We start from the raw sequence: 23962 nt of genomic DNA on the forward strand, positions 1-23962 counted from the left end.
AGAATTGATTCTGAATCAATGATTGTGGGCACCCTGGTGGCTCAGGTGGAACATGTACTGAGGCTGAGTCCTCTGCAGCAGCCGTTGGTTCAGTTCCAGCTTGTGGCCCTTTGCTGCATGTAACCTGGTCACTTTGTATGGTAGTTATTGTGTATTTTGTATTGTGCAGTGTGTTCCTACTGCTTTATTATGTTAGGGACCTGCATTTACTGTAGTCTGTGCTGCACTTTACATTTTATGTATTGCGTCTACTTGTTAAGTGTAGGACAACAGATGGAAATTAGCATTTGGCTAAATCTGGTGCAACCATGTTTTCCTTGTAAATGATCAATGTTATTGCACGCTGTCCTTTTATAAATCAAATAAACTTAACTAACAACTATCACAACTGTATAAACCGATAGAGTTGTGACAAGCCAATATCGGCTGACTGATATATCAGTCGGGCTCTACTTCAAAGTGTGTTTGTGTTGGCATTTGTGGGACTGAGAGGTGTTTGATGTTGTGCTTGCAGGAGTCCCGGAGCTTCCCGGAGTCCTACCCTGAGCTCCCCAAACAGGACACAGTGGAGAGCAGCCTTCTACAGAAGCATATTTTGGAGCTGGCCACCATGCTGGACGTGCAGAGCCTATTTTGGGATGATTCACTGGAAGCCTACTAACATCTCCGCACAGGGCTAAATGGCACACGTGTACATACAGACTCAACTGCCAGAGCCCTAACAGTTGTCTTTCTGTTTTTTTACAGGTAATGAAATAACCGAGTCAGCACATATGTCCTGCATTTAACTGTTACTCGTGGAAGCAAATGTAGTGCAACATTAAAATGTTCACTTAGATAAGCCTGAGAGTCAAACACAGTGTAAATTCCCCATTTTGACGGCTTGCCTCGTAATTATTAGCATCATGTAAGACATAAGAGTAAACAGACAAGTGAGCTGCAAATAACTTCAACTCATTCCTCACCCAACAACTGCAGCCTCCAGCTCTCTTCCTCTTGTCACATAATTGTAAAGAAGCTGGCACTCTTGGTTTTGTGTTTTTTAAAAAAAAATAATATTTATCATTGTTTATTAGAGTGAAGGTTGTGTGAGCCTAAAGGATAGAACATGGAGAAATCCTGGGCAGCTTCCAGGTGTCACTTTATCTATCTGTATGAAGGCAGTGCAGGGTGGTGCTGACAGAGAACGCAGTGCTAAACAAAACCCCTCAAATTAAAGGGACAGTTCACCCCAAAATCAAAAGTACAGATTTTTTTCCCCTGGCATGTAGTGCTATTCATCCATCAAAATGATTTTGGTGTGAGTTGCAGAGTTGTAGAGGCTGTAGAGATGTCTGCCTTCTATCCAATATAATGGGGCTAAAAAATCGAAACCAGTGTCTTCCCAAAAATCATGATGTTACTCAAGATACTCACTCACACTGTTACTCAAGCGGTTTCACATAGGGCTTTCATTATTGATTACACTGTTGATTATTTTCTCAATTAATCAATTAGTTTATTGGTCTATAAATTGTTGGAAAATGGTGAAATGTGTTGATCAGTGTTTCCCAAAGCCCAAGACGACGTTCTCAAATGTCTTGCAATGCATGGATATTCAGTTTACTGTCAGAGAGGAGTAAAGAAATCTGAAAATATTCAAATTTAAGATAGAACTTTCACTTGTTTTCTTTCAAAAATTACTTAGATACTCTGATTAATCAATTATCAAAATAGTTGGCAATTAATGTAGTAGTAGAATCTACTGGAACTACTTCCAGTCTATAGAAAAGAAAACTAGTTCCTGCATGAAACTGGTCACAACAAGGTCTGTGGATTATCTTCAGTAAATGGGTTGTGATTTTTGGAAAGAGACACTGGTTTTGATTTTTTCAAATATATTTTACTGGTGCTTTGAGCACCACAATCCATTTAGCCAACTGCCATTCATCCCATTTAAAGCTAACGATTATTTTCATAGCCAATTAATTGGGCGATTATTTTATCAATTAATCAATAAATAGTTGTTGTCAGAAAATGGTGAAAAATGTTGATCAGTTTTTCTGAAAGCCCAAGATGACACCCTCAAATGTCTTGTTTTGCTCACAACTAAAAGATATTCAGTTTACTCACAGTGAGTAAAGAAACCAAAAAATATTCACATTTAAGAGGCTGAAATCAGAGAATTTTGCCTTTTTTCCTTAAAAAAATACTCAACCTAATTAATCGGTTCAAAACAACTGGCAATTAATTTTAGAATTGATTAATCATCAGTTAATGGATTCATTGCTCCACAACTGCAACTCACACCAAAATTATCTAAACAGATAAAAAGCACTACAGGCCAGGGAAGACATATGTCATTTTGATTTTAGGGTGAACTGTCCCTTTAAAAGCAAGTTAGCACATTATTCACACTATGTTTGAATTTGAAAGATTTCACCAAAAATGTTCTTTCCGGTCTGGATTGTTTTGTATTTGCCAAACAGTGCTCGCTGTATAACAGCTTAACTTGTAGCAGGCTGAGGTGCATGAGGTCATGTTCTGTTGTGTGTTGTAGGCCCTCATTAGTTGTAAAGAGTCACACTCCTCCATGTCATTAACCAGCACTCTATTAATACCTTTAATCGTCCATTGTTTCGGCCTTGTGCGTTTTGAAAGTGATAGCTATTCCTTTTCCATATCACTGTGCTGTATCTGCATGCAAAAAGGCAAATTTTGTTCTTTTCTCCACTAAGAATGGCCTCCACCTTTAAGGATCTAAAAAAAAGTCTTGTAGATTTTAAAGTGGCATGGGGTTTGAGAAGTAAATGGAGCCAGTGCATGTCTTGCATGGGCCTGTACATTTGTAATTGAGTCAACAGATGAAGACAATCGAGTTTGATAACTGAGGTGGTGACTTGGTAGAAAAGTAATGTGACAACACACACCATTCCGTTTGTTACCCAATGACTCTCCAAAACACCTGTGTAACCTTAATGATGACAGGACCATCATGTGACCTGCCACTTGACAGATTTTAATACCTGCCAAAACATTTAGTTCAAGAATAAGGTATGTCCAAAATCCTGTGGCTGTCCTTGATTCCCAGACTACAAAAACTACAAATTTTTTGGATGACCTGTTGATCTTTTGTGCCATTCATAGGTTAGTTTGCACACAAAATATCTCACAAGTGAGTGGGCTGACTGCCATGATATTTCCTCTTGTGTAAAGGATAAGGCTGTTGTTTTTTATTTTTCTCATTTTTATTATTTTAAGACCAAAAATCCAAATCAACAAAGCATTAGTCCATCTTTCAATACTTCTCCCTACACTACCTGTCAACAAAGATGCTGATCATTAAAGATCAGGTAAAGGGGGAAGGGAGTTTTTCTTCTAAACACATAATACACGTTAGAAAGTAATTGCTGAGTTAGACCATTAAACTGTTCACGATTTCGGTGTTCAGGACCTGAAACTTGGCTCAGTGACGTGCTGGAGCCATGGTCCCCTGACACTACGTAAGCCCCATGAACCAACAGACAAACACCGCCTCACCCTCCCTAACAGTCAGTTACAAACGTACCTTAAGTGTCTCTCTCAGTCCAAATCAGCCCAGCAGTTCACTTCAGCACACTTCAGTTCCAACAACCTGACACAGAATTTAGAAAATACCATCCTGTCCTCTGGCTCTGGTGACTCAAGCATGTCTGGACATGTCCATTGTAGCTGCTAGACAGAGCGTCCATGTTTCAGGTTGCTTTCAGGTTGTAGTTTGACACTGAGACAGCATTGATGGATGGATTCGTCCCCAGAGTTTCAGAGCAGAGAAACCACACATTTTTTTCATGATTTTGAGACCTAATATTATATACTTGTAAACCTTTGTAGTGTGACAAACTCAGAACACACATTTATTGTTGTTTTACATGATCTTTAAAAATATGTATAGATTCATTTTCAAAAAAAAAAAAAAAAAAAAACATGCTTTAATTTCCAAAAACACCTGGTCACTGTAGTTTTTATCAGATGTTTCTTGCTGATATCACAAAATCTTCAACAATATGATTTCAATTCAATTCAGGGTGTGGCAATTGATAACAAATACCATCTGTCCATTTATACAATCAGTTACTTTCATGTCAACTCACAAAAAGCAACTAAATTTTTTGACTGAACTTATCCAGACATTTGGAGCGCAGACATGCCATGTGAATTTCAAAATAAAGGTGTGTCTTAAAGATGAAGATGAAGATAAAGAAAGATCTTTTCATGTTGCATCATTGCATACATGCATTGTTGGTTTGGGTGTGCACAAGAGATTTGTGAACATCAGCAGCCTTATCCTTTAAAGAATGACATTTTAACTCTAATTCTGTGAAAGGTCTTAGAGTAGCTAATGCTAACATGTCAGTATGTAATATATTTTCGTCAAGGCTACTAGCTAGGCTTCAGGCCTTTAAATATCATCTGGATACTATGTTTTATTGGTATGTTATTTATGCTCCACATCTTAACATGGATGAGAGCAAACCGCTGGTTACTTTGCTCCTGCATCATGGCCCCGCCCCTTTTTGGGTGAAAACAACCGCTCTAATTTGACTGGCGGTCAGTACAAATTCTAAGATCTTTGTCAGTTTAAACACATTAAAATAAGAAAAAACATGTTGCTGTTTGGCCACGTGAGCAATCAACTTTGTCAATCAACAAGAAAAAAAAAGAAAGAAATGTTTGCTCCATCAGTGTGGATGAACCTGACATACAGCTACCTTATTGAACCTTCAGGTGATGTATTTCAGACATCTGTCACTTTTTATATCAATTAGACACTTCATTTTACTGTTTTGGTGCAGTTGAACCAAACTCCATTCCAAAAGCAGCTGTTTCTTGGTAGAGACATACTTTTTCACAATGAAAACCTAAGGCACACCATCACTAAGACTCTTTTCTGATTCACTTTGACCTACAGACAAAATCGGCACATGTCATTCACTCAGTAACATCATTAACTAACCTGTGATGAAGAGTTTGTCGCAGACGCACACACTGATGGTCACTTTTCCAGCGCTTGTTTTCACCCAGTAGTAGTAGTGGGACGTGACCTAAGGCTGCTCTCATCCGTACCCCTCTGCAGAAACCTGAAGGCAGGTGTGAAGAGTCAGATTGTTGATCAGGTGTTGTCATTGGTGATTCATTTGTGGCACCAGCAGGGGGAGCGATTGCACAGGCCGATGTAGCGATGCTGATACTGAAACCAGCTGACAGTTAACTGCCCTTGAACCAAAACGTTCAAACAATACATCGACACAGGAAGTACCTGGTTGGATTTAAGATTTTTGAACTGACAAAAATCCTAAGAAGAACACTATTTTGAGTGTTTGTTATATTTATTGACCTTGTTAGAGTATGTGTACAGATATATGTAAAGCGATGTTTTGGCACAGACGTGTTTGTTCAGTATTTAGTAAGTCTATCAAATGTGATGAAAAATGATGAAGGAGGAGCGACACATTGATGAGGCCAGCTTGTTCTTTGGCCATTTTTTCTAAAGATGTTACATTCCAACTTTCCGACGACTTGAAGAGAATCAGGGGGAAACTCCCGCTGTTTTCTCCATTTGACAGGAGTCTGGGAAAGTGATCCGTTTCTACATTCTCTTCTATTTTCATTGTAAGATCAACCTGCACATTCCCTTGTGTTGACAGTTCTGACGATTAAGATATTGTAGGCTTGCACTTTATGAAGTTTGATATTGTTCTGATCTTGTTTGTTGTGCTTTAGGGGAAAAAAAAGAGAAAACTCCCATGTGATTGTTCTTCATGCCAGCCCTTCACACTGGTGACCTTCTTTTTTACAAAGTTGTGTGAGTCGGTGATTTCAAACATTTTCCTAGAGGAACTTTTCATCCGCCGTCACTTTTTTAACAGCTTCTGCCTGAAATGTGTCAAACATGTCGGCTGGTTTTTGCAATAACATGTTGATTTACACGTGTGGAAGAATTTCTAGCCAGTGGTGCTCTGAAACAATGCCAATCATGATTCTTTACTTTACAAAGGAACAAAACATTTTACATGTTTGGACATAAATCAGGACAGAAGAAGAAGAAGTGAAGAAATGTGTTCATTTAAATTGTCAAATATTGCATGTTGACAAGTTTGTACGTTAAGTCTCAAAAGCTCATGTTTCTATGTTTCTAACATGTTATTCTATGGTGTGTTCCCTGAACTCCAAATCCATGAAAAGAGCAAATATTGTGACCTAAAGGCACAAAATGATCATTATTTAATGGAAAAATATCCCCAAACAGTGAAGTGACACTGTACTCTGATCATAATGATGACTATAAAAAGAAACAAATAAACAAGAGAACTTTTAGCTTCTGTTAAGAACGTTTGCTGTTGTGATTCTTCTGTGCTTCTTATTTCAAACAGGATCAGAAATACAAGCAGTTCATTTATTATGAAGCAGCAGTGGCCTCATTAGCACAGATAAAAAGAATAAATGTGAATTTACTTGTATTCCTTCATCATGAATTATGAGTTTGTTTTATTTATTTGTTTGTTTTATTCAGCTGTTCAGCTTCACAGAAGGGCCTGTGAGCGCTGACCTCAGTACGAGGACCCCATTGGATTTACTCTGATTATTAGAGCCCGAGCATCAACCTTGGTGCGAGGACCCCGGTGAAACTTAAGGAATAATTATTTCACGCAATGAATTGCATTTTTGAGGGCTTAAACATTTTCAAAAACTCACTCAGATTTGGCACATACTGGTGAAAATTTACATGTGATATGGTTGTCCAAACAGCTGCCCCCATGGCACATTTCACCCATGTCCATGAGAATTGGTGCGCATGTATCATGCCCAGACACACACAAAAAGATCACCTAAACCCAACACAAACTCATTTTGAATCTTGTGGTCAATTTTGGCATTTTCCATGCATCGTATTTAAACAAACTTCTCCTACAGAAATAATCTGATTGACTTCAAAATTAGTATGTGCCATGTACACTACTTTGCAATCAAAAATTATTAAAAGATTTGGTCAGCGATGAACGGTGTGGCGTTGAGTTTTAATGTCTCGCTATGAAATGTGAAATTGCTATAACTTTGGTATAAATGGTCCAATCTGCACCAGACTTCACATGTTTGATAAGAGTTCTGCCCTGAACACATCTATCTGCCAATAAGGAGTCATAGTCATAGCGCCACCTACTGGAGACAGGAAGTGTCATTGAATTCCTTCCTGCGGTGTCTGAAGCATGTGAAACTTCAGGACCTTGTCCACCGGTCGGCATGTGGCAACATGGTCACAGACACAGCACACCCTGACAAGCGGAGGAGTGCAAGAGCCCATGCAACATTGCTTGCAGCTTTAAATCTGAGTCAAAGAGCAAGTTTTTTAAAAAAAATTTAATATAAACTTTTAGTGATTCTAAGAGTAAGTAAAAATGTCAAATATTCTTTTTTTGTATTATTATTATTATTATTATTATTATTATTATTATTATTAGTAGTAGTAGTAGTAGTAGTAGTTGTATCATTATTATTATTATAAAATTCCTGTACCTTTACGTGCCAATACTGCAAGTGGCAAAATGATGCATAGATTCAAACTGGTGATAATTTTATTTTGAAAGTCCTTACCGGAAGTTCGGCATGTTATTGTGTCTACCTTGACATTGGGGAGTTACTAGCATGGAACATGAATGCATGAAATCATAGTGCGTTCACTGTCATCTAGCGGCCACAATGGGGAACTACAACTCCATGTTCTTCAATGAGAGTGCTATAAACATGATTTTAATGGTGATTTTTATAATCATTTGTGGCGATAATTGTGTCAGTATTCCGTGTTAATGCCAATTTTAAGATCTAACAAACTCATCTTTGACGTACACAGTTCTCTATATCATTACAGCAGCCCCGTATCAGATACTACTTCCTTCAATTTTTTTGTCCATCCTCATTTACATACAGTATTTAGTGTTTTATTTATCACCGGAATTATTATTAGTATGTTATTTGTGTCTAATGTGATGCTGATGCGCTAGTAGTGGTGGTCAGTGAAATAAGAATTTGTGGTTCTTTAGCGCCATCCAGTGGCTGCGTAGGCTAGGCACTACAGCACTACATCAAATTAGACGTTACGGCCTCCTGTCCAAGGTAAGGCTTAAATTCAGGTAATGATTTAGATTACAGTCAATAGCGTATGTAGAAGTAGCTTTTTCCAGACAAATTTTAAGTTTTTCAAAGCATATAAGCAGGTTTGGTCAGTGGTCTAGTAGTTCCCGCTCTGTGCAGTTTTCTAACGACGTGCATAAGAAAGGGGGGGGACTCATCTCTACACTGAGTATCTTTGATTTTCTTTGCCAGTGCTCGTGTTAAAGGGTGTTGCTAAGGAACGTTAGAATGTGCCTCTAGTCCAATCACTGTCGGATAAAGACCTCACATGATTTAAATTGACCAACCGGAGAGACGAGATGAAGCGTCACTACCTGTTGAAGTTTATCCACTACAACAGACTTTTTATGTTGACCTAGCTATTTATTTTACCCATTTAACAGAAAACGATGCACTGCTAATGAAACATATTTCCCTGGACTGCCTGGTATATTTTGGTTTCTCATATGGTAAGGCGAAGAATTCGTTAATTAACTGGAGAATAGACAGGCTGCTGTCAGGGTTAGCTAATAAGCTAACTGGCTAATGTCAAACTAATGTACAGCTACTTCTTGCAAAGCTACGTTACCTTTTGATTATATCTTTTAGACTTTAATACCCAACATTATCTTCTAACATATTACCAATATCAGCAGCTGCAATATTAGTAGCTATTTTAGCAACTTAATTTAGTTTAATGAGACTGAAAAACGGCTAAGTTAGAGTTCACTACTACATTTAGATTTACTTATATTTTATATTTCCTTATAGTTTTTTAAATAGTATGTTCCACAGTATTCACAGTACTTATAAATATGAAAAATATGTTTAAAATATGTTTAAAATACCCATAACAAAATTTAATTCATCCTCTTTTTTTCCCTAACATTTGTGTCTTTGGACCTGTTTGACATAATAACAACAGACTGTTTTTCAAAGCAGCCATTTGGCATGAAATAGTAGTGTAAACACAGCTGTTACCAATGATACTGATCAAGGTTGCATTCCATTCAGGTCAAACAGAGTCAAGGTGCTGCTATTGTGCATGTTGGAAAGGCTCTGCCACACTAAATGGAATGAGGCCTTAGTATCATTTTAACAGTGTTTACTATTTAATATTTTTATGGCTGCAATTAAAAATGTCTGTTATATGATTATCTCACAAATATACCAACAGTAATTGTTGTACTATAGAAACATTAACCACCTCATCATATTTTGTCATATTGTTGTGTGTGGAATAAGTTTCCTTGTGCTCCCACCTACACCTTGAACTCTTCTACCCCGTCTCCTCAGAGCCCAGAGCTCATGTCATCAGCTGATGTGAGCAGTTAAACTGGTCAGAGACACTAATGATCACCTTCTGTTTCACAGAGGAAAGCGATGAGAACTCGCTCAAGTTCACCTCCAATTCATGTGCATGTCAATGACTCCACACCGGTCCACGTGCATGTGAAGAGCCAGAGGATGAGTCCTGCCAGGACTCCTCAGGTTAGACATTTTCTATACTTAGAGTATAAATGATGTCTTATTTGATGTCTCTGTTTTCAATTATTCTTTTTTGTGTAAATGTGCACCTTTTGAAGATGTGTATTTTCTTGACCTTATCATTCCTTATTTCCTGATCAAAAGTTAGGACATCTTGTGAAACTCATTCCAGCTGTTCCTGTTGCGATTACACACCTTTTCTCATACAGTGTAATGTAGTTATCATGCACCATAGACAGGCCTGTCAGACGTCAGCGACATCCCCGGGGTTAAATTTGGTCAGGTTGCAGTGGCTCCCATTTAAGAATAAAAAATATATATAAGCATAGAGAAATTGTGTGAATTATAATACAATATATAACAGCTATATATGTAACAATAATAATAGAACTTTTATATTTTTATATAATATATACAATTAATTAGAAAACTGTATAACATAAGAATTATGTAAAAATAATGTCCCTTGTACTGTAACGTGAAACAATATACAGTATATAGAAAAAGAGAAATAGAAACATAACAAAATAAGAAATTAAAGTTGTGTATAAATATGGCTGTAAATAGGACTGGGTGTCTTTTAAAAAAGTACAATACCAGTACCCTTAAAGTGATACCAATGCAGGGTTTTCACCAGTAAAGTTGTTAGGCAAGGTAGCAAGTTTATTTTGATGGGGGGCAGGCAGCCCAGTGACTTTTCTGACAGGGGCCCGGTGTCAGCTAGCAACAGACTGATGGCAGCATGAAGGTAGATTCTGCGACAACATCATAACAGCTGGAATCTCAGAATGGAGAATTGAAAGGCTCCACACCACAGATTTCACAGGGCCCTACATCAAGTCAGTGCAAAAAGCTGACTGGAGATTTGAAAGTATGACTACGTAATGTGCTCCTGTAAATAAGTCATTTGTTCAACACACATTTTAAATAATCAGCCATAATAGAGTTTTACAGAGAATCTGACAGTGTACAGTTTAGACTTGCTGTGTTTTTAAACAACAATAAGAAATTTCTTGATATGTGAAATTATCTTTTGAATTGACAAACATCATATATGTAATTCACAGCACCATTCAAACAGGATCAAAACATTCTTCGTCTCTCACCACTGACTGTTGTACATATTTTTTCCAAACTAAGGTTCCAAAACAAGAAAGTGCATTCATGTTTTAACCAACATATCTTGCTGGTGAGCTTTCCATTCGTTGTATCAATTATTCCAATGAAGTTAGCCCACTGTAACTGTTGTTTAAAAAACATGTTAAAGAATCCCAGATGCTTAGGCCTGATGGGGGTCAACAACTGCAGTTCCAATGGAGAGCTTAATTCAGTACCTTTTTTCAAAAGGTTCTTCTTTATGAACAGTATTTGCATTGTTTGGCTGTGAGCAAAACTATATAGATCTGGGTACCAAAAGGATGGGTTCGGAGGTATCGTTTGACTGGAAAAGTTTCCACACTACTTGGTCATGGGTTATTTCAATTAATACCTTAAAGGTATTGAGTACTGATACCTATCCCTAGCTGCGACTAACGATTATTTTAATTGTTGATTAATCATTTTCTCAATTAATCAACTTATTTGGTCCATAAAATGTTCAAAAATGGTAAAAAAAAAAAAAAGATGAGTGTTTCCTAAAGTCCGAGCAGACGTCCTCAAATGTCTCCTTTTGTAAAGAACCTGAAGATATTCAGTTTGCTGTCATGAATGAGTAAAGAAACCAGAAAATATTCACATTTAAATTAACATTTTTTCCCTCCCAAAAACGTCACACTGATGATCAATTAATCCTGCAGCTCTAGTAAAGTATTTTAGTGTCACTAATAATTCTGTATGTGTTGCACTATTGAATCATTACATAAAATGTTTGTACTGTTAGATCAGTGGTGCACAGCTAAAAATCTCAATGACAAATAAATAAAACTGCTGCTGCACACACACTCTGTTTTAAAGGGGAAGGCCAAGGTCGACAGAGGAAATCTCCGTCCTACAGCCAAGGTGAAAACTCGAGTGCCATGGATCCCACCAGGAAAGGCCTCCATACGGGACGCTTCATACAAGTGGGAGGTAACACATCTTAAAGAAAAATTACACCTCATTTTGAAAAGATTGTGTTTTTACCATCAGCACTGTGAAAGTTTCATTCAGCCAAAGATGCAGCGTCACTGACAGTTTCATTTGCACCAAAGGGGCAGACACACCGCCTTGAGATCACACCACCGCTCCCTGAACCAGAGCTGGAACATTCCCAGCCTGCGCTGCGATTGGCTGACCTTGCATCTGAAGAAGAGGAAGGGCTGCACGGACGAATCAGCCAGTATGAGAGGAAGATCGACAGCTTACTGACTGAAGTCAGCTCTCTGAAGAATGAGGTCAGTTTCTGCTCTGAGCAGCTCTGCCTCACGCCAGTCCTTCACTTATCAAGTTAGGCTTCAATCTATACACAGATTTGGTATTATATTGTCATTTTTATCCAAGACCTTATTGATGTTTTGTTGTTTGTGTGTAGATCTCTGCAGTAGTAGTCAGTTGTGGCATCACTGTACGGTGGCTACTCTGTGTCTGAAGTGCATCTACCTGACAACATTTAGCAGTTTTTTGACACGTTTGCACCATTTATACCAAATTTATGAAAGAAGACAACATTTTGTTGATTGTAAACATGTCAAATTTTACAAATACAGTAAACAGTAACCAATATAAACTACTTTTTGTCACCTGGAGAGGAAATCCCCAGATTTCATTAGAAAATCCTGTGATTTTGTGAGTTAGTTGAGTCTATGGAAGCTTTTAATTAGTTGGGCCTCCTTGTAAATTTGGCAATAGTATATTTACTGTAATAAATCATTAAATGACCATGATGTGTCATTAGAAATGAAGGAAACAAGTTGAAATACTTGTTTCACTTGACATGAATGCTACAGTCACGATGTCTCCCTTTGGAATTTCCATTCCGGACTTTTTTTTATGTCTGTCTCACATTAATCAGAGTTGAAATTAATGCTGAATGTTTGTCGAATGAGTAAGTCTCTGTTTACAAGTCATAAGAAATCACTAATAACCTTGTAGAAGGCATAGATGTTTATAACTGTTACATTTAGCAAAATGTTAATGGAGTTTGGCAGCAGTGAGACAGACAGTCACTTAACTCATCATCCAGAGTGTGTTATTTCAGAGCAGTGAGCTTTTGTTTTCAGGATAACAGGCTGAACTTTACATTGACAGACAACTAACAGTAATAAACAGCTGATCAACTTACAGTGGAGGACTTGTCCTCAGTTGTTATTGTCACTTTAAGTGGTTGGCTGCATCCTGGGCTCCAGTGGAGCTCCTGCAGCCTGCCCGTCTCTGCTGTGTCCGGGGAGGAGGGGATGTGGAGAAACAACTCAACCTTACATCATGTATTAAACAACATTACAACCAATTCAATACTTTTATACTTTATGCATGTGCATTGTTACATATTGCTCCTTTAAGTTGTGGATTCTAATACCAGGTGTGAGCTCACGACCACTTGTGAATGGATCACCCCAGACGCATGTTAATACCAGGTGTAAACAGACTCAAAGACAGGTTAGAGTTCATATGACCAGAGTCCAGAAGACCTCAGTAACATACTGTTTACATGTGTCTGTCCACGTTTGTTTGCTCGTCTGTATGCGTGCAGGTGGAACTGCGGAAGAAGGAGCAGCTGCTGGAGCGTCAGTCGGAGCAGCTGAGCGCCTCCCAGCGGGTGATCGCTGAGCAGGAGGAGGAGCTAGCTGAGGTGACCAAGGAGCTGGAAGAGACGGAGCGGGAGAACACACGATTACGACAGTCCATGGAGAAGATGTTAGAGGACAGTGACTACAACAGGTACATATAACACTCAACATATTTATACTGCTTCATATTCTTCTTCCTCTTCTTTTTTTTTTTTCTTCTTCAGCTGAGGTGTACGTTATATTTAGAATATTTTCCTATTTATTTTGCTGTCAGACAGCCTTTTCTGATGGTAACCTACCATTATATCAACCAAACATCACTCTCTCCAAAGCAACCAGACTACTTCGTCAAAATTCATTCATTTTACTTCACAGAACACGAGAGATGCTGCCTCGATCGGTGTAGCTTGTTTGTGTTATTGTGTGACTTGGTGTTCTAAAAGGTTTGGATTCACCAGAGTCACACAGTAACTCAAACAAACTAACAGAGGCTGCTGTAGACGAATGCCTCCTGTGTTCTGTGAGGTAAAATTACTGTTTCTGTCAAAGGAGTCTGGTGGCTTTGGAGTGTGGGACATTTGGCTTATATAACATTGGTTTCCTGTACAAAAAAGCTGTGTGACAGCAGTGAAAGTATTCTAAATATAGCCTACACTTAAACTGTTACAAATTTTTGATTTTAGCCTTGTCCTTGCAGGTTAGACGGGGACACTGTGCAACAAGACAGAGATGCTCTGCTCAGGAAACTGATGGAGGCTGAGGAGGATGGGACAGCAGCTGCTAAGCAGGTCTCGGCCCTGCGAGAATCTGTGTCAAAACTGTGCGGCGCCACTGGCAGTGTGAGTATTAACTCTTGTCCTCATTATGTGTCCTGTCAGGTGTAACATGCTCTAGCAACTTGGCAACTCTAGACAGCATCAGGCTGCCGTTACATCCAAGGGAAAAAACGTTTTCTGGAGCAAATAACAGCATGTGTAGTTATCACAAATGGGCAGAATTTATGATAATATGACATATTACATGATTATTAAATGACTTGTCAGAATTTAGTTTGGTAAAGCCATACATCAGACCAGCACATACAGGGACTTCACCAAAATGTCAGGCTTCACCCCATTTTGGAGGACAGAAAAATGGAAATGCTATACACAATGCAATTTTACATGAATTACAGTTTTGACGAGTTTATATGAATTAATGTTGAATTAAACAAAGCTTTATTTTATATGCATGTCTGTGGCCTTGCCTGAACCTGAGTGTTCCTGGTAATCAGTCAGTTGTTCATGGTCCTTCAGTGTTTTACCTTCCAAGTGGATCAGTGAGCCACACAGTGACCAGACACTGATTATGTTGAATTACAAGGTATCATTAGGCTTAATGTTGTCTGTAAAAAAAAACAAAACCTGTCAGCAGACAACTGTTGGCTGGGCTGAGATTTATTCAGAGACGAGAGTCTGATGCTGCTGAACTGTAATGTCATGACTGAATCCAGCAGCCTCACAGTCAAGCTACCATTAGCTCTCCATCAGCAATAACAATTAGCGTTCTCTGGAGGCTCAGACATTCTTACTGCTCTCTTATTGGGATCTTTACCTTTCCACAAAGGATGACATATCCCAATCTCTTCAGTTGTATGAAATCTTGAGTTTTCCCCTAGAAGGGGGGTGTGGCCTTGTCGGCTCAGGCTGGATGATGTATTGCCAGTATGATGTATGTCTCTGTCCCTCTGTCCCTCTGTGTTTGCTGCTGTAGAGGCTGTCTGGCTCTGAGTCTACAGTCTTGGCCCGTCAGAAGGAGCTGTTGTTGCAGAAACTGGAGACATTTGAGGCCACAAACAGAACTCTGCGGCACCTCCTCAGAGAGCAGCACGGGTCCCAGGTACATAAAGACGCTGTCTGTGAACTCACCACAAAGTAAAATATACTGTAGACATATGTGTAATTACACAATCATACTACACCTGTATATATTATTCTGTTTTACACTTTTATAGCTGACTGCATCATTTTACTCTTTGTTATATTACTGTACTCTGCTCACTTCCTGCTACTAATCTCATCACTATGTCACTTTGCTTGAGACAATATTGCACTATTAGTTCAAGTACAACACTAACCCTTAAATGGTTTCTGTATCCTGGAGGATACAATCATTACATGGATGAACTTTATATCATGAGACACTGAACTGGGGTCGGGGTCAGGTACTCAGGTCATGTGACTTGATGCAAACATTCAAAAATATGCTCATCATTTGTATCAAAAATCCCAAATGGTGACGTACATAGATTAAGACACTGGCTGTGGTGTAAGAGTTGTTATTAATTCATGTTTATTATATTTCGGGGTGATTTTGTTTTTCAAAAATACCTTTTTAAGGATGATTTTATATCTTGAAAAATAATATATAATAATTACATTTTCACAACTTTAAAGAACAGGCAGTCTAGACAATGTATCCTGGAGGATAAATAGCAATTAATTTTCCAAAATATTTACATGTGCTTGCCCATTTAAGGGCTAGTTTTGGGTGCTGTATGTGTACTGCTATTGCTTGTATTTTGACTTTTAATATAATTGCTCTTGTATCATTAACAATAAATAAGTTTACATCATGATTTTAATGTATATTATGATATACTGTATAATTACCTTGTCTCTGACGGTTTAAATGTTTGTCTCATGCTATATGTTGTCATATCACCCACTCCTGCTCCCTACATAATTGTGTTCGAGGATTTTTAGCAGCAAACACAGTAAATGCTCATTAAGCAGAGTGACTAACTTTCCTGTGTGTTGGTGAGCAGATGGAATGGATCCGACTGTCAGAGCAGAAGGACGCATTACTCAAGAGACTGGCTGACACTGAGGCTGAAAATGCAGTGAGTTTAGTAGATGGTGACTAAATCTACTGAACTTAAGTTTAATTAACCCTTCATTCTGCAGGCTGATACCTATCATACATTTATCCCATGCATTGTGTCTTCTTTTTATCTTCATGTTATCTTAATGTAAAACCATTTGAGTTTCCTACTGTCTATGAAATCTATAAATAAAGCTGGCCTCTCCCTTCCTCTTACAGCATCTTGTGGTGAAACTTCAAGAGAAAGACAGAGAAGTGACTCAACTCTCTAAACTTCTGGAGACTGAAAAGGTGCTGTGAGTGCAGCTGTCAGGATTTGTGATGCGTTCTGCATTAGATATGTCTCTGCCAAACTGTCTTAAACATGCCAAACAGAGAAATATCTTACTCATGCATTTCATCTTGAGTGATGTGGGTCAAAGCAGGATACCTGTTTGTCCTTAATGTAATTTCTGCTGTACTGTGTGAATGCAGGACAATGCCAAGAGCACAGCCGACTTGTCCAAGAGTCTGGAGTCAACAAGAGCTCACTTACAGGGACAGCTCCGCAGCAAAGAGGCTGAGAACAACCGGCTCACTGTGCAGATAAAAGTTTGTCATGGACATGTTGTCATGTGTCATTATCTATCATTGTTAATGGTGTTTATTATGATGTGTGTTATGATTGTGTACTTAGTAAAGGAAATTTGAGTGCCTTTGTCACCAAGGCCGCTGCAGTTAGACTCACCCTTGACTGAATCCAGCTGTTATCCTTTTTTTGTCCTTCCCATTGGCTCAGAACCTGGAGCGGGCTGCCAACCAGCAGAAGGCAGAGATGGAGCATCTGATGGATCAGCTAACGAGGCTGAAGCAGCAGGCCAGTGCAGACCGAGAGGCTCTGAAACGAGCCACGCGAGCCCAGAAACAACGAGCTGAGCGCAGCGAGGGCACTGCAGGACAGCTGAGCGTCCAGCTCCTGGAAATGGTAGGGCTGTGTCACAGGGGCTGTTTATAATATGTGTCTTGGGTGATCTGATCACAAATGGACACCTGGCATTACAATACATCTCCACGTGTCGAGTGACCACTTATGATTGGATTTCATTCCTCTGGTTTATATGCAAATAAAAACTAGTGCTACTTTGTCAGTGTAATGCCCATTACTGTCCATTTGGTTGTTCAATACAAAGATTCGACTATATTATACTACAAGCCTCATGTTTGACCTGTGCTGTCAGCAGGAGAGATGCTCTGCTGTGTGCTGGGATTTAATACCTGCAGTATGAGGAGGACAATGCACAGTTTTACTTTCTCTGACTGTGGAAATGTGATGTTTTCACATCACAGATGTAGAAGAAAGGCATTCATGCCAGAGACAGAGGAAGTACAAGTGGGCCTATAACATCCCAGTGCACCACAGAGCGTCTCTCCTGCCTGCATTACAATGTTTTTTACAAGGAAAGAAACAGTTGAATGTTTTTCTTTTAATGCTGAATTTACAAGAATGCACAAATGATGAAAAATTTGCTAAGCCGTTTTGCAAACTTAATTAAGTTTATCTTAAGTCAACAAGTCCCAAAACTGTGCATTTTTTCAATCAGTTGAAACACACAGTGTGTTCACAATCATCTGCTGCTTATCCTGGCAGGTAAGAGAGCACAGACAGTCATTTGCATACAGTGAACCAAATGGTGGACTTACAGGGCGTCAGTTGAGTAGGCGGCCCTTCAGTGTGGCCCAGGAAACAGGCTGAGACCACCTCAGAAGATGGTCTGATTATAATGTATCATGGGTGCATTTACACTAGTACTTGTGATCGCATCATCCAAAGCACATGTTAATGCTGGGTGTAAACAGTCTCAGAGACACACAGGACACAGGCACGTGAGATTCATGTGATGTTAAGATTCTCACTAGGTACTTTTGTTAATTCTTAGTTTACTGACCATATGTTAAAGAAACCCGTATTCAGTAGTGAACTGTTCTTTTATTCATCTTGACATTGGTTTCTTTCAGTTCATCTTTAAAAAAAAACTTCCAAACTTCTTGTCTCGAACAGGATCAAACAAAAACATTCCCCCCCCTTTTTTTTTTGTTTTTTGTTTGAACAGGAGAAGCAGGTGAGCGATGCCCTGTCAGCAGCTGAGAGCTGGCAGAGTCGGCACACCCAAGAAGTGAAAGACAAGAATAAACTGGAGATGGAAGTGTCGCTGTTGAACAGGTAACTGCAGCTCTGTTACAGCCCCAGCTATGTACAAGTATAAGCATTAGTTATTATGATAATCAGACGCTGTGGAACTTGGGATTTTGTAGACATTCACAAAGACAGCTAGATAATGTCATGCAGGGGAGTGCCAGTCCTGGTGACAGTTTGAAAACTAATTAATAAATAATCCAATAAATCTTTATAAAAGATGGGTCATGCCTAGCAGCTGTTTAATCCACCCAATACCATTATTAATCCACTGAGTGATCTGATTGATGGTGATTCTAATAAGGCATGAAGCTCCCAGCTTCCAGGCTGCAACTGGCTTTTTCAGATGCAATGAAAACCTATCTACGCCTTCATTTTGAGACATCATCATCCAGTGAATAGTTACTGCTGCTTGTCATTCAAAATTCCACTATTGTGCTCCTATAAATAAATATCTGACATGTGCATGTTGTGTCACATGATGCAGCCGTATAGCAGAGCTGACGGAGCAGCTGCACAGTTCAGAGGATAAAGGCAGAGCGGAGAGAGAAGCCCTGCTGGATCACCTGCATGTTCTGACCACAGAGAGCACTGCGGCCAAACTGGAGAACCAGTCCTTCAAGGTGAAACAGCCACAACAGTCGACAGAAAGTTGTAATTCTGACTGTCCAGTGAGAACACGTTTATTGAATGTTCACGTTACCTTGCCCTGATCCGAACTTCTACAGATCTGTTATGCTTTAGTGTCTTGGATCCTATTCTCATTTTTCATCCTAATAGATTTACATTGACTTGTATTACATTAGGAGGATGGAGTGTCTTGTTAATGTAATAAGTGATGACACATCATCTGAAGCTGTGTGTTCCTTTCAGGCTACAGCGTCTGCAGTGGAGGAGAAGCTGGCCTTGTCTCAGTCAGAGCTGCAGCAGGTCAAAGCTTCCATCAAACAGTATGAGAGCCTGTTGGACAGCTATAAGATCCAGGTGTGTGTACTGAAATAGTAACAGTATTAATGTTCATGAAGAGTCTGAACCCACATCTCCTCTCTGTTAACCAACGCGACTGCACAGGTTGGAAAAACCCGGGCCGAGGCGGACGAGTACTGCGCCCGTCTGGCTCAGGCGGAGCGGGAGGCCCAGGCTGTGCGGGGGGAGCTGGAGCAAGAGATAGAGGAGGTGCGCAGAGAGCTGCTGGGTCGGCTGACGGAGCTGGAGCCTCTGCCTGAAGCCTTACGACGCTCCGAACTCCAACTGCAGGAGGCTCAGGACAGAGAGCGCAGTCAGGAGAGACGCGGCATGGAGCTCAGCACCACCCTGACTGATCTCCGCATGAAGGTCACTAGAGTCCTGTCAATACAAGCTCAAGTTAGAATTACAAAATGATCACTGAAATGAATTAGATATTACCACACTGATTTTATAAAACTGTGAGCCAAATCTAAACACTGACCTCATACATACTGCATTTTACATTACATATATAACATTAAAGGTAGCACCTTCTGTATTTATTCTATATTCTATTTATTATGCATTATAAACATACTTGTAATGCATTATACTATGCTTATAGCAATGTATTACAAGCACTCATTAAATTATGCATAATACTTTATAACAATCATAATACATTGTTGTATATTATAAAAAAAACTGTAAGGGCAATCGTATAGTCAGTTACTCTATAATTGGTAATCACTTATTACCATTTGTTTTGCAAAGGATCATTGTGTATTATAATATCATAGTTGTTTTGTCTTGCCATTTTATAATGCATTATAATCACTGTTATAATGCATTATAATGTGATGACTAGAAGTCTAAGTGGTCATTGGCTGCTTTAAGTAAAGTAATGAAATAGCTGAGGCAGATATGATACATCACAAGTTGGTTATAAGTCACTATAAGTGGTCACTGTTTTCTTTAAGTGAGAGAAAAAAAAGATTATATGGAAGAACAACACACAAAATGTTGTTAAATTAATTTATTTGTTTAACAGGTCATAACACAATTTGAAAATAACTTGACAAATTTTTGAAGATGAACAACTGAATGATGGTATGTTTCCTAAAAGATATGAATATGGATCATGCCAGAAAATTTCAGTGAGTGACCAGCAGTTATGAAATGTTATCACTGACCTTAAAAGTTGTATGTGTTAAGTATGCGCATTATTCTTTATAATGCATTATAGACATGGGCATCACAGAAAGTCTTACTGGAAAATTGTTTTGTGGAACTACATAGGAAGTAAACACTCTACTTTCAGCTCAGTGAGAGGTTATGCCATTGACAGTTACAAAATAACTTAAAACATGTTTATCCATAACACTAGGGAGAATAATTAGTGATAGTAAATTATAGGATTTATTGGAAATGTGGGTTCAATTTTGTATTGCAGTGACAGAGAGAACACTATTAATCTCTAACAAATTTAATACCTAACTATTGCCATGAAGTGACCTTTACTAATAGCTCTAAAAAAGTAACTAGATATTTGGATCTACATTCCAAGTCATCTAGTAAAGGACTTGTCTTGTTCTGTCAGGTGGAGACTCAAGGCAGCCAAATGGAGCTCCTGAGACAGAAGAACAAGGTGCTGCTGGAGGAGAACAGACAGCTTCAGCAGCGAGTGGAGAGTTTGGAAAGGTTGGTCACCAATTCTTCTTTTTTTTCCAGACCCTTTTTTTTTTTTTTTTTTTTTTTTCTTGAGCCTTTAATTGTTTATATTTTGGCAAATGGACACCTTTTGAGCTTGCTGAATTAACTATTAGCAGTTTCAGGTGCACTTGTCCAGGGTGTACCCCGCCTCTCGCCCAATGTCAGCTGGGATAGGTTCCAGCAGCCCCGCGACCCTCACGGACTAAGCGGTTACAGAAAATGAATGAATGAATGAGTTCCAGGTGCAATGTACCCATGAATGTGCAGATAATTATCACTGCATTACTCTGATACTGAAGATAAGTTTAAAATGTGATCATTCTCGGGCATGTTCTGGAGTCACAAGTATCTTTATTCTATTATTTCTAAGCAGATTTATTGATGTTTATTCTCAGTGTTATATAGGTTTTGCCACTGACCCATCCCTTCAAGAGACTAGCAGCAAGTCCTGAATCTATTTACCTCATTGGGAGATTTGAACGTGAGCACAGATTATGATTAGTATTTTCACCCCATAGTCAGCAAAGTAAATACTGGACCCAGACAAGCTTGTCTTCCCAACATACTGACACTGACATGGTATTTTTCAGACAGTTAAATCAGTCTGCGTAACAGTTTGTTTAACATTGTCTACTATTATTTAGTTGAAGACATTAGTGTAGGAAAAAACAAGCCCTAAAAGCTACACACTACACCTACGTTATAATGTCATTCTTAAATAAGTGTCGATGGCATACCCATCTAATAATATGAGTCAGTGTGCACTGGTTAACTATTTTCATTTTCCTTTTTCACATCATCCTGCAGAAAGCTGGAGGAGACCGGCAGTCAGAACAGTGACCTGCTGGCCATCATCGCCAAACGAGAAGACACCATCCACAGCAATCAGCTCCACCTGGAAGAAAAGACGAAGGAGTGTTCCCTGCTGAGCCGAAAGCTGGAGGAGGCTCTGGATGATGCTCGCCAACAGGTCTGACACTGACAGCAACTTTTTTAATACTGGTCATATAAAGTGTGTGATCAAAGAATTTCAGTTCTCATTCTTGAGAACTGAAACAAGTCATGTTCTACCAAAAAGAAACTTTAAAAATGATAAATACTAACACTTTAATTCCAATTTTTTGATGAAAATGTATTGTTTTATTTATGTCATCCATGAAATGTTTTGGTTTGCTTTATTTTTATTTCTAAACTTCCACTATGCAAGAAATTTGACAAGAATTCTAGGCTTCAAACCATTTAAAAATGTGTTAAAAGCCCTCGAAATCTTAAACTATCAAACTATCATCTTTGCTTTAAAATCAGTTTTTAATGAAAATGTTGGTCCTTTAAGGCTGTGTGCCAGCTTTCTGTCAACTTCCACATTTTGTCAACTCCTTGACAGTTTTTAATAAAAAAAATTTAATCACTAGTAGATTGGCCCGTTACAAGGTTTGATATTTTAAAATATATTTTCCAGCATAATTGAAGAGTAAAAAATCAAAGCTCCCTTAAAATACAGTTTTGTCCCGAATTCTCAAGAATGAGTGAACGCATCAGAAAGTGTAGCCTCTTGACTCAATTCAATGAGACCTCTGCATTGACACCAAAAGCATTGAATGTTTTTTGGTCTTAACATCCACTCACACTTCAGTGTTACACTCAGGGGCTTCTGCAGTTTGGGTGTGTAGGGTGTTGTGTAATTATAAGCATGCTTGCATGTATTAAAGTGCATGTTCTTAGGGATATCTCAGCTGTGTGTTATTTTTCACCCATGGTTGCCCATTAATTAAGTTAAATGTTTTATATTTATCTCCAGATGTCACAGACCAGAGATCGTGCTGCCACCAAAGAGCGCTCCACCCAGTCCAAGATACTGGACCTGGAGACCCAACTTAGCAGGACTACCTCAGAAATCAACCAACTGCGGCGCAGCAAAGAGGAGGTAAAGGCCTCCAGTAACTCAAAATCTGTACCTATCAGCTGTGTCAGTGAGTCTATAAGGAATGTATTTCTGATGCCCAGGTGGAGCGGCGCTACCACAGCCGACTGCAGGACGTCAAAGATCGCCTGGAGCAGTCAGACAGCACCAACCGAAGCCTGCAGAACTACGTCCAGTTCCTCAAAGCCTCCTACACCAATGTGTTCGGAGACTTGGCCCTCAGCAGCACGCTGCGCGACCCCTCACCCATCTGACTCTCAGAGGTGTTTTATACACACACATTCCAAAACAGTACTGTGGCGAGAGACTGTTACTTGTTTCTGCTAAGATGTATTAAGAACTGAATTTGTAGACATTAAAATATGTATTAGTATCTATTAAAAACAAATATTAAAGCCCTTAAATGTAGGGTTTAAAAATGAGTGAAAAACTGACACTGACAGACAACAATACACACTGCTTACTCCCTGTTCAACCACTTCCAGAGACACTGAGAGTCAGGATAAGAACCTGAATGATTTGAAAAGATTCTGTAATCACATGTAAACTGTTCTTGAAGTTTTTAAGACAAGGCATTTGAAGATCATTTGAAGACTACGTTCACCTTACCCACACTTAGTTTATCACATCTTGTAATCCACTAAATACATTTCTTACATTTAATAATACTTTTAAAGGTCCAGTGTGTAAGATTTATGGGGATGTATTGGCAGACTATGGCAGAGATAGAATATAATATTGACAAGTTTTCATTAGTGTCTAATCATTTGAAAATAAGACGTGTTTTCGTTTATATCTACAGAGGGAGCAGACCCTCCTCCGTGGAATTCGCCATGTTGCACCTCCATGTTTCTATCGTAGCTCAGAACAGACAAACCAAAATACTGCCTCTAGAAACAGCCTTTCATGTTTTTTGCAAGTTTCCTGGCCACTGTAGGTTCTCCTACATGCTTGAAAGGGGAAGGGGAGGTGAGCCAGGTACACGATGAAACATCACTGCTTCAAGCCACAAAGTTCTACTCACTG

At 39.0% G+C, this 23962-nt stretch overlaps 2 protein-coding genes across 2 annotated transcripts in view; both read left to right on the forward strand.

Annotated features, from left to right (window-relative positions):
- Positions 1-2952, forward strand: part of scai (suppressor of cancer cell invasion) — a 30439-nt gene extending 27487 nt beyond the window's left edge. The window contains exon 17 of the mRNA XM_084745344.1: positions 515-2952. Within this exon, the coding sequence (XP_084601470.1) occupies positions 515-661 (147 nt within the window). The 3' untranslated portion in view covers positions 662-2952. The remainder of the gene's footprint in view (positions 1-514) is intronic.
- A 5495-nt stretch (positions 2953-8447) lies between these two features.
- odf2a (outer dense fiber of sperm tails 2a) lies at positions 8448-23346 on the forward strand. The gene is made up of 19 exons (XM_084745345.1): positions 8448-8597; positions 9502-9618; positions 11569-11682; positions 11805-11987; positions 13283-13470; positions 14017-14158; positions 15072-15197; positions 16126-16200; positions 16401-16472; positions 16656-16772; positions 16960-17145; positions 18272-18381; positions 18842-18977; positions 19228-19338; positions 19426-19689; positions 20903-21003; positions 21823-21985; positions 22814-22939; positions 23020-23346. Exons 1-19 carry the CDS (start codon positions 8595-8597, stop codon positions 23188-23190), a joined length of 2505 nt encoding a protein of 834 aa, XP_084601471.1. The 5' UTR covers positions 8448-8594; the 3' UTR covers positions 23191-23346.
- Positions 23347-23962: the final 616 nt, after the last annotated feature.

This window comes from Lutjanus erythropterus, chromosome 20 (assembly GCF_056507025.1).
Source record: "Lutjanus erythropterus isolate fLutEry1 chromosome 20, fLutEry1.hap2, whole genome shotgun sequence".
NCBI lineage: Eukaryota > Metazoa > Chordata > Actinopteri > Lutjaniformes > Lutjanidae > Lutjanus > Lutjanus erythropterus.